Source organism: Leptomonas pyrrhocoris (genome assembly GCF_001293395.1).
Source record: "Leptomonas pyrrhocoris isolate H10 chromosome Unknown, whole genome shotgun sequence".
Taxonomy (NCBI): domain Eukaryota; phylum Euglenozoa; class Kinetoplastea; order Trypanosomatida; family Trypanosomatidae; genus Leptomonas; species Leptomonas pyrrhocoris.
In genome coordinates, this window is record NW_015438372.1 from 101109 (window position 1) to 113229 (window position 12121).

A 12121-nucleotide genomic window follows, 5' to 3' on the forward strand; every position below is an offset into this window, starting at 1 on the left:
CGGGAGTGTCTCTGGGGAATGCGTGTGCTTACCGCAGTGAGTGCGACATGTCGTGTCCTCCACGTGATGGTGAAGGACACCGGTGGCTGCCAGCATCCCTTTCTCCTTTTTCTTCTTTTTTCCGACTGCACCTGAATAGGCCACGGCTCCCCGCACTGTTAGCGGTGCGCTCCACTGCATTAACACATTGTTGTGATCTTCGCTCCGCCCCCTCCTCCCTCTTCCTCCATCCCCCTCTTCCTCTTCTTGTCTGCGTGGCCGCTGCTGACGCCGCCCCGCCCCCCTGCACAGCTAACACACAACCACACAGAGCCTCGCCCCACGCCCTCAAGCCCACTCACTCCGCCATCCGTTTCGCCTCACAAGCACCACCCCTACCCTACCCGACCCTCCCCCATACCGCCATGTCCGCCTACGTGTCGTCGACCCGCGTGGAGGAGCGCATCGCGAAGCGCGCGAGCCTGAACGCCGGGAGCTGCGACGTGCCCGTTGTGGTGGAGAGCGCGCAGGGCGGCAAGGCGCACTTCAGCGTGCTGCCGCGCGACGCGACGGTTGCGCAGCTGACGAGCGCGGTGCGCCGCCTCGACGGCGTCGACGCGAGGAAGGCGGTGTCGCTTGCGGTGGCGCAGTGCGCCGTTGCGCCGACGACGACGCTTGGCGAGCTGCACGACGCGTGCAAGCAGGCGGACGACGGCATGCTGTACGTCACCTACACCGCCGAGGCCGCCATGGGTGCCACCGTGAACGTGTGCGGCATGACTGCTGCAAATAACTGCTAATGCGAGTCGCAAAGCGCGTTGACGCGTGCGGGGTTGTGTGCCTGCCTGACGAGCACCCTCCGCAGGTGTCACTGAAAGGGCAGTGGCTCTTCTTTGCTGCGCGCTGGCTCGAGAGGTGCGGTGCCGGTCGGACGCTCCCACGGCGGCGTCACCGCCTGCCACCGGAGCGGTGCACCTGCCCGTCGTCTGTTTTGATCGACGGCGTCGCTTCTCCGTGCTTCCGCATGGACGACGCGCCTGGCGGAAGGTGCGGACTCGCTCCGCTGTGATGCCCTTCCTTTCACACGTTCGCGTGCTTCGCTCTGCCACGCCAACTCACCAGCCGCAGCCGCAGAGGTGTGCGCGTTGCTTTATCTCTTTTCTCTTTCTGCGTCGTTTCCTTTTCCGTGCTCTCTCCTATTCTGTGACCATGTGCATATCGATCTTATTTTCGCATACGTGAAGGCCTCTTGTTTTTTTTTTTCGTTATTCCCACTGTGCGCTTTGCTGCGTCGTCCTGTTACTGCGCTCTGCAGATGCGCACCGGGTCATTCGTTCAAGTCGTGAAGAGGCATCAGAGGAAGGACACACCACCTGTGGTGCTGCGCGGTGTCGTTTGCACGGTGCACGCGATGTGAACTTCTGGATTAATTACGCGCTCCGCGTTGCTGCCCATGCGTTTGCCTGTCCTCTGATGCTGCAGCTGATGTACCACGCCGGTGCGTGTACTCTGGCTCCGCATTTGTCGACAGAGCTCTGGCTCTTTACTCTCTTCTCACTGTTGTGCATATTTCAAGTGGTAAAAGCGCCTAACCGAACGATCGCCTCCGTGGTGTCGGGCACCCGTGCTTGCGCGTGCCACGGTGCGCGTCGAGCACCGGGAGTGTCTCTGGGGAATGCGTGTGCTTACCGCAGTGAGTGCGACATGTCGTGTCCTCCACGTGATGGTGAAGGACACCGGTGGCTGCCAGCATCCCTTTCTCCTTTTTCTTCTTTTTTCCGACTGCACCTGAATAGGCCACGGCTCCCCGCACTGTTAGCGGTGCGCTCCACTGCATTAACACATTGTTGTGATCTTCGCTCCGCCCCCTCCTCCCTCTTCCTCCATCCCCCTCTTCCTCTTCTTGTCTGCGTGGCCGCTGCTGACGCCGCCCCGCCCCCCTGCACAGCTAACACACAACCACACAGAGCCTCGCCCCACGCCCTCAAGCCCACTCACTCCGCCATCCGTTTCGCCTCACAAGCACCACCCCTACCCTACCCGACCCTCCCCCATACCGCCATGTCCGCCTACGTGTCGTCGACCCGCGTGGAGGAGCGCATCGCGAAGCGCGCGAGCCTGAACGCCGGGAGCTGCGACGTGCCCGTTGTGGTGGAGAGCGCGCAGGGCGGCAAGGCGCACTTCAGCGTGCTGCCGCGCGACGCGACGGTTGCGCAGCTGACGAGCGCGGTGCGCCGCCTCGACGGCGTCGACGCGAGGAAGGCGGTGTCGCTTGCGGTGGCGCAGTGCGCCGTTGCGCCGACGACGACGCTTGGCGAGCTGCACGACGCGTGCAAGCAGGCGGACGACGGCATGCTGTACGTCACCTACACCGCCGAGGCCGCCATGGGTGCCTGCCGGACTGCCTCACCAGTCGTGTACCCATGATCGACTGATCACGCCGCACGTAGGCGAAGGTGCGCTGAGGCGCTTCTTATTTTTTCATTCGCTGTGCGGCTTCACACGCCGCCGACTGCATCCCGAGCACCACCTCGGCGCGCTCATCGCAGCCCGTCGCGAACGCGGCTGCGGTACCATGCCGAGTTGGATGCGTGTACTGCAGCTCCGTCATACTTCCGTTCTTCTTTGCGTACTTAACACGCGGCGGGGCACACAAGTAATGAAAAGAAAGAAAGAGAGGGGAAAAGCTGTGCACATGAGGGGTAACAAAAGGAACAACGAAGCGCGTTGACGCGTGCGGGGTTGTGTGCCTGCCTGACGAGCACCCTCCGCAGGTGTCACTGAAAGGGCAGTGGCTCTTCTTTGCTGCGCGCTGGCTCGAGAGGTGCGGTGCCGGTCGGACGCTCCCACGGCGGCGTCACCGCCTGCCACCGGAGCGGTGCACCTGCCCGTCGTCTGTTTTGATCGACGGCGTCGCTTCTCCGTGCTTCCGCATGGACGACGCGCCTGGCGGAAGGTGCGGACTCGCTCCGCTGTGATGCCCTTCCTTTCACACGTTCGCGTGCTTCGCTCTGCCACGCCAACTCACCAGCCGCAGCCGCAGAGGTGTGCGCGTTGCTTTATCTCTTTTCTCTTTCTGCGTCGTTTCCTTTTCCGTGCTCTCTCCTATTCTGTGACCATGTGCATATCGATCTTATTTTCGCATACGTGAAGGCCTCTTGTTTTTTTTTTTCGTTATTCCCACTGTGCGCTTTGCTGCGTCGTCCTGTTACTGCGCTCTGCAGATGCGCACCGGGTCATTCGTTCAAGTCGTGAAGAGGCATCAGAGGAAGGACACACCACCTGTGGTGCTGCGCGGTGTCGTTTGCACGGTGCACGCGATGTGAACTTCTGGATTAATTACGCGCTCCGCGTTGCTGCCCATGCGTTTGCCTGTCCTCTGATGCTGCAGCTGATGTACCACGCCGGTGCGTGTACTCTGGCTCCGCATTTGTCGACAGAGCTCTGGCTCTTTACTCTCTTCTCACTGTTGTGCATATTTCAAGTGGTAAAAGCGCCTAACCGAACGATCGCCTCCGTGGTGTCGGGCACCCGTGCTTGCGCGTGCCACGGTGCGCGTCGAGCACCGGGAGTGTCTCTGGGGAATGCGTGTGCTTACCGCAGTGAGTGCGACATGTCGTGTCCTCCACGTGATGGTGAAGGACACCGGTGGCTGCCAGCATCCCTTTCTCCTTTTTCTTCTTTTTTCCGACTGCACCTGAATAGGCCACGGCTCCCCGCACTGTTAGCGGTGCGCTCCACTGCATTAACACATTGTTGTGATCTTCGCTCCGCCCCCTCCTCCCTCTTCCTCCATCCCCCTCTTCCTCTTCTTGTCTGCGTGGCCGCTGCTGACGCCGCCCCGCCCCCCTGCACAGCTAACACACAACCACACAGAGCCTCGCCCCACGCCCTCAAGCCCACTCACTCCGCCATCCGTTTCGCCTCACAAGCACCACCCCTACCCTACCCGACCCTCCCCCATACCGCCATGTCCGCCTACGTGTCGTCGACCCGCGTGGAGGAGCGCATCGCGAAGCGCGCGAGCCTGAACGCCGGGAGCTGCGACGTGCCCGTTGTGGTGGAGAGCGCGCAGGGCGGCAAGGCGCACTTCAGCGTGCTGCCGCGCGACGCGACGGTTGCGCAGCTGACGAGCGCGGTGCGCCGCCTCGACGGCGTCGACGCGAGGAAGGCGGTGTCGCTTGCGGTGGCGCAGTGCGCCGTTGCGCCGACGACGACGCTTGGCGAGCTGCACGACGCGTGCAAGCAGGCGGACGACGGCATGCTGTACGTCACCTACACCGCCGAGGCCGCCATGGGTGCCTGCCGGACTGCCTCACCAGTCGTGTACCCATGATCGACTGATCACGCCGCACGTAGGCGAAGGTGCGCTGAGGCGCTTCTTATTTTTTCATTCGCTGTGCGGCTTCACACGCCGCCGACTGCATCCCGAGCACCACCTCGGCGCGCTCATCGCAGCCCGTCGCGAACGCGGCTGCGGTACCATGCCGAGTTGGATGCGTGTACTGCAGCTCCGTCATACTTCCGTTCTTCTTTGCGTACTTAACACGCGGCGGGGCACACAAGTAATGAAAAGAAAGAAAGAGAGGGGAAAAGCTGTGCACATGAGGGGTAACAAAAGGAACAACGAAGCGCGTTGACGCGTGCGGGGTTGTGTGCCTGCCTGACGAGCACCCTCCGCAGGTGTCACTGAAAGGGCAGTGGCTCTTCTTTGCTGCGCGCTGGCTCGAGAGGTGCGGTGCCGGTCGGACGCTCCCACGGCGGCGTCACCGCCTGCCACCGGAGCGGTGCACCTGCCCGTCGTCTGTTTTGATCGACGGCGTCGCTTCTCCGTGCTTCCGCATGGACGACGCGCCTGGCGGAAGGTGCGGACTCGCTCCGCTGTGATGCCCTTCCTTTCACACGTTCGCGTGCTTCGCTCTGCCACGCCAACTCACCAGCCGCAGCCGCAGAGGTGTGCGCGTTGCTTTATCTCTTTTCTCTTTCTGCGTCGTTTCCTTTTCCGTGCTCTCTCCTATTCTGTGACCATGTGCATATCGATCTTATTTTCGCATACGTGAAGGCCTCTTGTTTTTTTTTTTCGTTATTCCCACTGTGCGCTTTGCTGCGTCGTCCTGTTACTGCGCTCTGCAGATGCGCACCGGGTCATTCGTTCAAGTCGTGAAGAGGCATCAGAGGAAGGACACACCACCTGTGGTGCTGCGCGGTGTCGTTTGCACGGTGCACGCGATGTGAACTTCTGGATTAATTACGCGCTCCGCGTTGCTGCCCATGCGTTTGCCTGTCCTCTGATGCTGCAGCTGATGTACCACGCCGGTGCGTGTACTCTGGCTCCGCATTTGTCGACAGAGCTCTGGCTCTTTACTCTCTTCTCACTGTTGTGCATATTTCAAGTGGTAAAAGCGCCTAACCGAACGATCGCCTCCGTGGTGTCGGGCACCCGTGCTTGCGCGTGCCACGGTGCGCGTCGAGCACCGGGAGTGTCTCTGGGGAATGCGTGTGCTTACCGCAGTGAGTGCGACATGTCGTGTCCTCCACGTGATGGTGAAGGACACCGGTGGCTGCCAGCATCCCTTTCTCCTTTTTCTTCTTTTTTCCGACTGCACCTGAATAGGCCACGGCTCCCCGCACTGTTAGCGGTGCGCTCCACTGCATTAACACATTGTTGTGATCTTCGCTCCGCCCCCTCCTCCCTCTTCCTCCATCCCCCTCTTCCTCTTCTTGTCTGCGTGGCCGCTGCTGACGCCGCCCCGCCCCCCTGCACAGCTAACACACAACCACACAGAGCCTCGCCCCACGCCCTCAAGCCCACTCACTCCGCCATCCGTTTCGCCTCACAAGCACCACCCCTACCCTACCCGACCCTCCCCCATACCGCCATGTCCGCCTACGTGTCGTCGACCCGCGTGGAGGAGCGCATCGCGAAGCGCGCGAGCCTGAACGCCGGGAGCTGCGACGTGCCCGTTGTGGTGGAGAGCGCGCAGGGCGGCAAGGCGCACTTCAGCGTGCTGCCGCGCGACGCGACGGTTGCGCAGCTGACGAGCGCGGTGCGCCGCCTCGACGGCGTCGACGCGAGGAAGGCGGTGTCGCTTGCGGTGGCGCAGTGCGCCGTTGCGCCGACGACGACGCTTGGCGAGCTGCACGACGCGTGCAAGCAGGCGGACGACGGCATGCTGTACGTCACCTACACCGCCGAGGCCGCCATGGGTGCCTGCCGGACTGCCTCACCAGTCGTGTACCCATGATCGACTGATCACGCCGCACGTAGGCGAAGGTGCGCTGAGGCGCTTCTTATTTTTTCATTCGCTGTGCGGCTTCACACGCCGCCGACTGCATCCCGAGCACCACCTCGGCGCGCTCATCGCAGCCCGTCGCGAACGCGGCTGCGGTACCATGCCGAGTTGGATGCGTGTACTGCAGCTCCGTCATACTTCCGTTCTTCTTTGCGTACTTAACACGCGGCGGGGCACACAAGTAATGAAAAGAAAGAAAGAGAGGGGAAAAGCTGTGCACATGAGGGGTAACAAAAGGAACAACGAAGCGCGTTGACGCGTGCGGGGTTGTGTGCCTGCCTGACGAGCACCCTCCGCAGGTGTCACTGAAAGGGCAGTGGCTCTTCTTTGCTGCGCGCTGGCTCGAGAGGTGCGGTGCCGGTCGGACGCTCCCACGGCGGCGTCACCGCCTGCCACCGGAGCGGTGCACCTGCCCGTCGTCTGTTTTGATCGACGGCGTCGCTTCTCCGTGCTTCCGCATGGACGACGCGCCTGGCGGAAGGTGCGGACTCGCTCCGCTGTGATGCCCTTCCTTTCACACGTTCGCGTGCTTCGCTCTGCCACGCCAACTCACCAGCCGCAGCCGCAGAGGTGTGCGCGTTGCTTTATCTCTTTTCTCTTTCTGCGTCGTTTCCTTTTCCGTGCTCTCTCCTATTCTGTGACCATGTGCATATCGATCTTATTTTCGCATACGTGAAGGCCTCTTGTTTTTTTTTTTCGTTATTCCCACTGTGCGCTTTGCTGCGTCGTCCTGTTACTGCGCTCTGCAGATGCGCACCGGGTCATTCGTTCAAGTCGTGAAGAGGCATCAGAGGAAGGACACACCACCTGTGGTGCTGCGCGGTGTCGTTTGCACGGTGCACGCGATGTGAACTTCTGGATTAATTACGCGCTCCGCGTTGCTGCCCATGCGTTTGCCTGTCCTCTGATGCTGCAGCTGATGTACCACGCCGGTGCGTGTACTCTGGCTCCGCATTTGTCGACAGAGCTCTGGCTCTTTACTCTCTTCTCACTGTTGTGCATATTTCAAGTGGTAAAAGCGCCTAACCGAACGATCGCCTCCGTGGTGTCGGGCACCCGTGCTTGCGCGTGCCACGGTGCGCGTCGAGCACCGGGAGTGTCTCTGGGGAATGCGTGTGCTTACCGCAGTGAGTGCGACATGTCGTGTCCTCCACGTGATGGTGAAGGACACCGGTGGCTGCCAGCATCCCTTTCTCCTTTTTCTTCTTTTTTCCGACTGCACCTGAATAGGCCACGGCTCCCCGCACTGTTAGCGGTGCGCTCCACTGCATTAACACATTGTTGTGATCTTCGCTCCGCCCCCTCCTCCCTCTTCCTCCATCCCCCTCTTCCTCTTCTTGTCTGCGTGGCCGCTGCTGACGCCGCCCCGCCCCCCTGCACAGCTAACACACAACCACACAGAGCCTCGCCCCACGCCCTCAAGCCCACTCACTCCGCCATCCGTTTCGCCTCACAAGCACCACCCCTACCCTACCCGACCCTCCCCCATACCGCCATGTCCGCCTACGTGTCGTCGACCCGCGTGGAGGAGCGCATCGCGAAGCGCGCGAGCCTGAACGCCGGGAGCTGCGACGTGCCCGTTGTGGTGGAGAGCGCGCAGGGCGGCAAGGCGCACTTCAGCGTGCTGCCGCGCGACGCGACGGTTGCGCAGCTGACGAGCGCGGTGCGCCGCCTCGACGGCGTCGACGCGAGGAAGGCGGTGTCGCTTGCGGTGGCGCAGTGCGCCGTTGCGCCGACGACGACGCTTGGCGAGCTGCACGACGCGTGCAAGCAGGCGGACGACGGCATGCTGTACGTCACCTACACCGCCGAGGCCGCCATGGGTGCCTGCCGGACTGCCTCACCAGTCGTGTACCCATGATCGACTGATCACGCCGCACGTAGGCGAAGGTGCGCTGAGGCGCTTCTTATTTTTTCATTCGCTGTGCGGCTTCACACGCCGCCGACTGCATCCCGAGCACCACCTCGGCGCGCTCATCGCAGCCCGTCGCGAACGCGGCTGCGGTACCATGCCGAGTTGGATGCGTGTACTGCAGCTCCGTCATACTTCCGTTCTTCTTTGTCGCTGTTCCTTTTGTTACCCCTCATGTGCACAGCTTTTCCCCTCTCTTTCTTTCTTTTCATTACTTGTGTGCACCGCCGCGTGTTAAGTACGCGCGCGTTGCGACAGCGCACTCATGCTCTACCACGTCCCGGTGAAGACCATAGGGCGTCCTGCCTCACACACGCCAGTGTGGTCCATGGAAGAAGCGAACAACCGACGATCCGATAGCAGCCACGCACGCAGGCACGCCACCCGCCGGTGACTGCGATGCGCAAACGTGCGGCGCCGCAGTGGGCACCCGCTGTGTGCGCGACGCCCGGCCGGCGCCTGTGCCGGGCCACCACGTCTCCACCCATCCACACACACACAGACAGACCCTGTGGCCCCGTGAATCCACGTCTCCCTCTCACTCCCTCCCCTCCCGCACCTCTCTCTCTCTCCCTAACGTTGTTCGGTGTGATTCGACCTCAACGGGTTCTTCCTCAGGTGGGTGGGTGGGTGAAGAACGCAGCTTGCTGTGCGGTCGTTAGCAAATGCTATAGATCCTCTCGCCCGCGTCTCTACCTCGCGAAGGTTTTTGTTTTCTCCTCCTCCTCTTCCTCTCTCTCTCTCTCTGATCCTTTCTCTCACCGTAGACGAACAGACATGAGCCGGCACTTCATCAAAACGGAGGAGATGGAGCGCACGACGCGGCTGTCCTACCTCCTGTCCCCTTCGCGCCCTATGTCGCCAGGAGAGGCGCGCTTTCGCTATCACGGGTACTTCCGCGGAGCTGCGGTGGTGGGGTTTCTGCTGTACTTCGTCTACTGCAACCCCGAGTACAGTTACACGTACACGGCGCTGCGAGCCCAAGTGGGGTGGGACAAGGAACCGCCGATGTTCCCGCAGTACCTCAAGGTGGTGCCTTCGCCGTCTGCGCCGCCAAGGCTGTTGTGAAACCTCTCGCGTATCGTACGCTGTTGCGCGACAATGGCAGGAAGACCTTTTTGAGGGTGTACGCAGCGGCGTGGTGGATATCAGCTGCCGCCTTTTTCTTCTCTGGATTTCTTCGTCTGTGAAGAGGGCGAGAGGAGCCCACGAAAAAGACACGACAGGGGGGGGGGGCTCCGGTTAGTGTGCCTGTCGCTGCTGTGGTCCCCCCTCCCCCTTCCTCTCTCCTCCTCTCGCTGGTGTTTGCGATTGTGTTCCTTCACGTTCCACAGAATCTTTTTCGGGGGGCACGCACATCACAACGGTCAACCCAGACCCCAAACGTGAGAAGTGAACTCACACGCACGACCTTTTTTTTTCTTACTTTGTTGTTTTCCAGCTCGTCTCGTTGTTTTTCTTTTCTTTCCTGGAAGGCGGGGTGCACGCGTGTTCCGTCGCGGTACAAGCGCGAGTGGGGCTCCTGCTGTGCGCAGCCATCGCAGGCCCTGCGAAGTGCAGCACGCGACGGCTCTTGTGGGCGGGGCGTATCTCTTGCTGTTAGGGTTGTTGTTTGCTGCGTTACCTCGGCGGCGGCTCTGTCACCGCTTTACTTGGTTAGCGTTCTTTTGCTTCACTCCCTCTCCTGTTCCTCGCCCTCTTTGTTGTTGTTGTTGTTCGAACCGCGCTGACGCTGTGCATTGCTGTGTGGCACCGCGTTCACCCCTGCGCTGTTGAGGAAGGTCCAAGCGTTGCCGTGACCGGAATACCCGGTGATGTGTTCGCTACCTTCACACCCATCTATTCATTCTCGCATTGAAGACTGTCATCGCTCTCTGTATTCATACAATTACTACGGTGTGTTTCATATTTTTTGTGCTCACGTTTGCTGCTTTAGGCCCTATGTGTATCCTCGTCTTCGCGTCGCGCTTCTGCGAGCGCTTCCCCTTTATTTTGATCGGTAACCGCGACGAGCAGCTCGGGCGTGGTACCCGCCACCTCCGCTACGACGTTCGCACCGGCTTGATATGGGCCATCGATCAGCTGGCCGGCGGGTCGTGGATGGGCATCGAGCCACGCAGCGGTCGCTTCGCCATCTTGACCAACTGCCGTCGTGCCGCGGCGGCCCCGCTTACGCGCGGCAGCGACGACACCAGCATCAGCGACGCGGCTGCCCCGGCACGCACCTCAGACAAGGGTGCGACCAAAGAAACGCCGCAGAGGTCACATCAAGTGACGGGGGACTGGCGCGGCGCCGCACCGCTCTCCCACATACGCGACTACACAACGGTGGTCCCGGTACGTCCCGAGCTGCGCGATCCGGCGCGGCCCGACGCGAAGACCTTATCGTACGACCCACCCTCCTCGCGCGGCACCATCGTGAAGGACTTTCTGCTGGACGGTGAACTCCCGCGTGAAACAGCAGGCGACTCCTTTCCTTGTCCACCACATAGCCCGTTGACGCCGCCGTTTTATGCCGGCTACAACCTCCTCACCTCCGACACGTTGCGCACGGTGTCTGCGACCTCGTCATCCTCGCCGTCTTCCCCGGCTGTTGCGTACACCACCAACCGTTACGGCGCACAGTACAGGTGCCCTGTGACACCGGGCGAGGTGCACGTCCTACAAAACAGCTTCCTGGACAACACGCTCGGGGAGCCCATCAGCGCACGTCTGCGCGAGCGCTTCGAGTCGGCGCTTCAAGAGGTGGTGATGCCGCTGTCGGAGAGCGCGGCGGCTGCGTACTCGGTGACGGACGTGGCCACGAAGCTGGCGGACGCGTGCCTGTGCGACCGCCATCATTTCGATATAGCGCAGATGATGAAAAACGGAGAGACAGCAGATGCACCTGCGGCCGCAGCAGCAGCGGCGGCCCTCAACACCACGATTCACTCGACCAATCCACTGTTGGGTTTCAGCGCAGTGGAGATGCAAGAGTTCTTCGGCCGCGATCAATCCGCTGCATCGACCTCGTCATCGCCCTCAGCGCCCCTGCACCTCAGTGACGGTGGCGCTGCGCTGTTGGAGATGCATCTGCAGGCCAGCGTTCTCAAGACACCACTGGGCGGTTACGGCACCCGGGTGCAGTCGATGGTGTTGGTAGAGCGGGTGGCGGTGACGGGCGCGGCAGCAGCAGAGGGGGCGCCGCCGTACGCCGAGGTGATTTACTTTTGTCAACGCGATATTTCGTTCTCGGGGGAGGAGCAGAAACACTGCGTGGGGGCCCCGTGGATCGTGTTTCGAGTTGACGCAGACGGCTCCTTCGCCCGGATATCGGCCGGAACGTAGGCTGCCTGGGGCCTCCTACAGTGCCCTGCAGCACCTGCCCTTCGTTGCTGCCTTGTGTTTTTTCTGTATTTCCCGTGGTTGGTTGTCTGTCGCGCCGCCACGGGTTGACGTATCGGCGGTGGGACCGTCCGTTGAGTGCGTTCACGCAGCTTCACATCAAAGCGCCTTCTGGATTATTATTACTGCTATTATTTGTTGCCGCGGCGTACTGCCCACGCGCCGGTACAGTATCGAGGGCGTTGAGGTGATGCTTTCCGCCTCCGGTACCGTAGAGAAGGGGACGAGAAAACTTGAAAGGACAACGCAAACTCAATGTGTGTGTGTGCGTGTGCGTTCAGAGCACAGCGGTATCGCCCTGTGTGTGTGTGTGTGTCGTCAGTTCCACCGCTGGCTTTCCGAGCGCTGCCGACATGCCTGGAGCTTGCGGGGATGCACTACGTCGTTTTTTGTTTCTCATTTATTCCACCACCTTCGCTGCCTCGTGTCTCCTCTCATGTCTCTTTTGCGCCACGACAACACAGATCGTAAAACAATAACAAAACAAAGCAAAAAAAAAACGTGTCCGAAGAAAGTGCCAAAGCGATATCTCCTTCAAGGCACACAGGGAGTA

General features: G+C 61.2%; 10 protein-coding genes across 11 annotated transcripts; all 10 read left to right on the top strand.

Annotated features, from left to right (window-relative positions):
* Window positions 1–289: 289 nt before the first annotated feature.
* On the top strand, window positions 290–779 carry ABB37_06874 (microtubule associated protein-like protein; the record flags this gene model as incomplete). The annotated part of the gene is made up of 1 exon (XM_015805309.1): window positions 290–779. The coding sequence occupies exon 1, from the start codon at window positions 405–407 to the stop codon at window positions 777–779; it is 375 nt and encodes a 124-aa protein (XP_015655922.1). The 5' UTR covers window positions 290–404.
* Window positions 780–1925: 1146 nt separating this feature from the next.
* Window positions 1926–2406, top strand: ABB37_06875 (Microtubule associated protein-like protein; the record flags this gene model as incomplete). Its single annotated transcript, XM_015805310.1, has 1 exon — window positions 1926–2406. The coding sequence occupies exon 1, from the start codon at window positions 2041–2043 to the stop codon at window positions 2404–2406; it is 366 nt and encodes a 121-aa protein (XP_015655923.1). The 5' UTR covers window positions 1926–2040.
* A 550-nt stretch (window positions 2407–2956) lies between these two features.
* ABB37_06876 (hypothetical protein) lies at window positions 2957–3130 on the top strand (the record flags this gene model as incomplete). Its single annotated transcript, XM_015805311.1, has 1 exon — window positions 2957–3130. The coding sequence occupies one exon, from the start codon at window positions 2957–2959 to the stop codon at window positions 3128–3130; it is 174 nt and encodes a 57-aa protein (XP_015655924.1).
* A 461-nt stretch (window positions 3131–3591) lies between these two features.
* On the top strand, window positions 3592–4315 carry ABB37_06877 (Microtubule associated protein-like protein; the record flags this gene model as incomplete). Its single annotated transcript, XM_015805312.1, has 1 exon — window positions 3592–4315. The coding sequence occupies exon 1, from the start codon at window positions 3950–3952 to the stop codon at window positions 4313–4315; it is 366 nt and encodes a 121-aa protein (XP_015655925.1). The 5' UTR covers window positions 3592–3949.
* A 550-nt stretch (window positions 4316–4865) lies between these two features.
* ABB37_06878 (hypothetical protein) lies at window positions 4866–5039 on the top strand (the record flags this gene model as incomplete). The annotated part of the gene is made up of 1 exon (XM_015805313.1): window positions 4866–5039. The coding sequence occupies one exon, from the start codon at window positions 4866–4868 to the stop codon at window positions 5037–5039; it is 174 nt and encodes a 57-aa protein (XP_015655926.1).
* Window positions 5040–5743: 704 nt separating this feature from the next.
* On the top strand, window positions 5744–6224 carry ABB37_06879 (Microtubule associated protein-like protein; the record flags this gene model as incomplete). Its single annotated transcript, XM_015805314.1, has 1 exon — window positions 5744–6224. The coding sequence occupies exon 1, from the start codon at window positions 5859–5861 to the stop codon at window positions 6222–6224; it is 366 nt and encodes a 121-aa protein (XP_015655927.1). The 5' UTR covers window positions 5744–5858.
* Window positions 6225–6774: 550 nt separating this feature from the next.
* On the top strand, window positions 6775–6948 carry ABB37_06880 (hypothetical protein; the record flags this gene model as incomplete). Its single annotated transcript, XM_015805315.1, has 1 exon — window positions 6775–6948. The coding sequence occupies one exon, from the start codon at window positions 6775–6777 to the stop codon at window positions 6946–6948; it is 174 nt and encodes a 57-aa protein (XP_015655928.1).
* Window positions 6949–7652: 704 nt separating this feature from the next.
* ABB37_06881 (Microtubule associated protein-like protein) lies at window positions 7653–8133 on the top strand (the record flags this gene model as incomplete). Its single annotated transcript, XM_015805316.1, has 1 exon — window positions 7653–8133. Exon 1 carries the CDS (start codon window positions 7768–7770, stop codon window positions 8131–8133), a length of 366 nt encoding a protein of 121 aa, XP_015655929.1. The 5' UTR covers window positions 7653–7767.
* A 667-nt stretch (window positions 8134–8800) lies between these two features.
* ABB37_06882 (hypothetical protein) lies at window positions 8801–9252 on the top strand (the record flags this gene model as incomplete). 2 transcript variants are annotated; one of them, XM_015805317.1, is made up of 1 exon in its annotated part: window positions 8801–9252. In XM_015805317.1, exon 1 carries the CDS (start codon window positions 8962–8964, stop codon window positions 9250–9252), a length of 291 nt encoding a protein of 96 aa, XP_015655930.1. In that variant the 5' UTR covers window positions 8801–8961. The 2 variants fall into 2 exon arrangements, with proteins under 2 accessions (XP_015655930.1, XP_015655931.1); XM_015805318.1 differs by having other exon boundaries at window positions 8950–9252.
* Window positions 9253–10125: 873 nt separating this feature from the next.
* On the top strand, window positions 10126–11511 carry ABB37_06883 (hypothetical protein; the record flags this gene model as incomplete). The annotated part of the gene is made up of 1 exon (XM_015805319.1): window positions 10126–11511. One exon carries the CDS (start codon window positions 10126–10128, stop codon window positions 11509–11511), a length of 1386 nt encoding a protein of 461 aa, XP_015655932.1.
* Window positions 11512–12121: the final 610 nt, after the last annotated feature.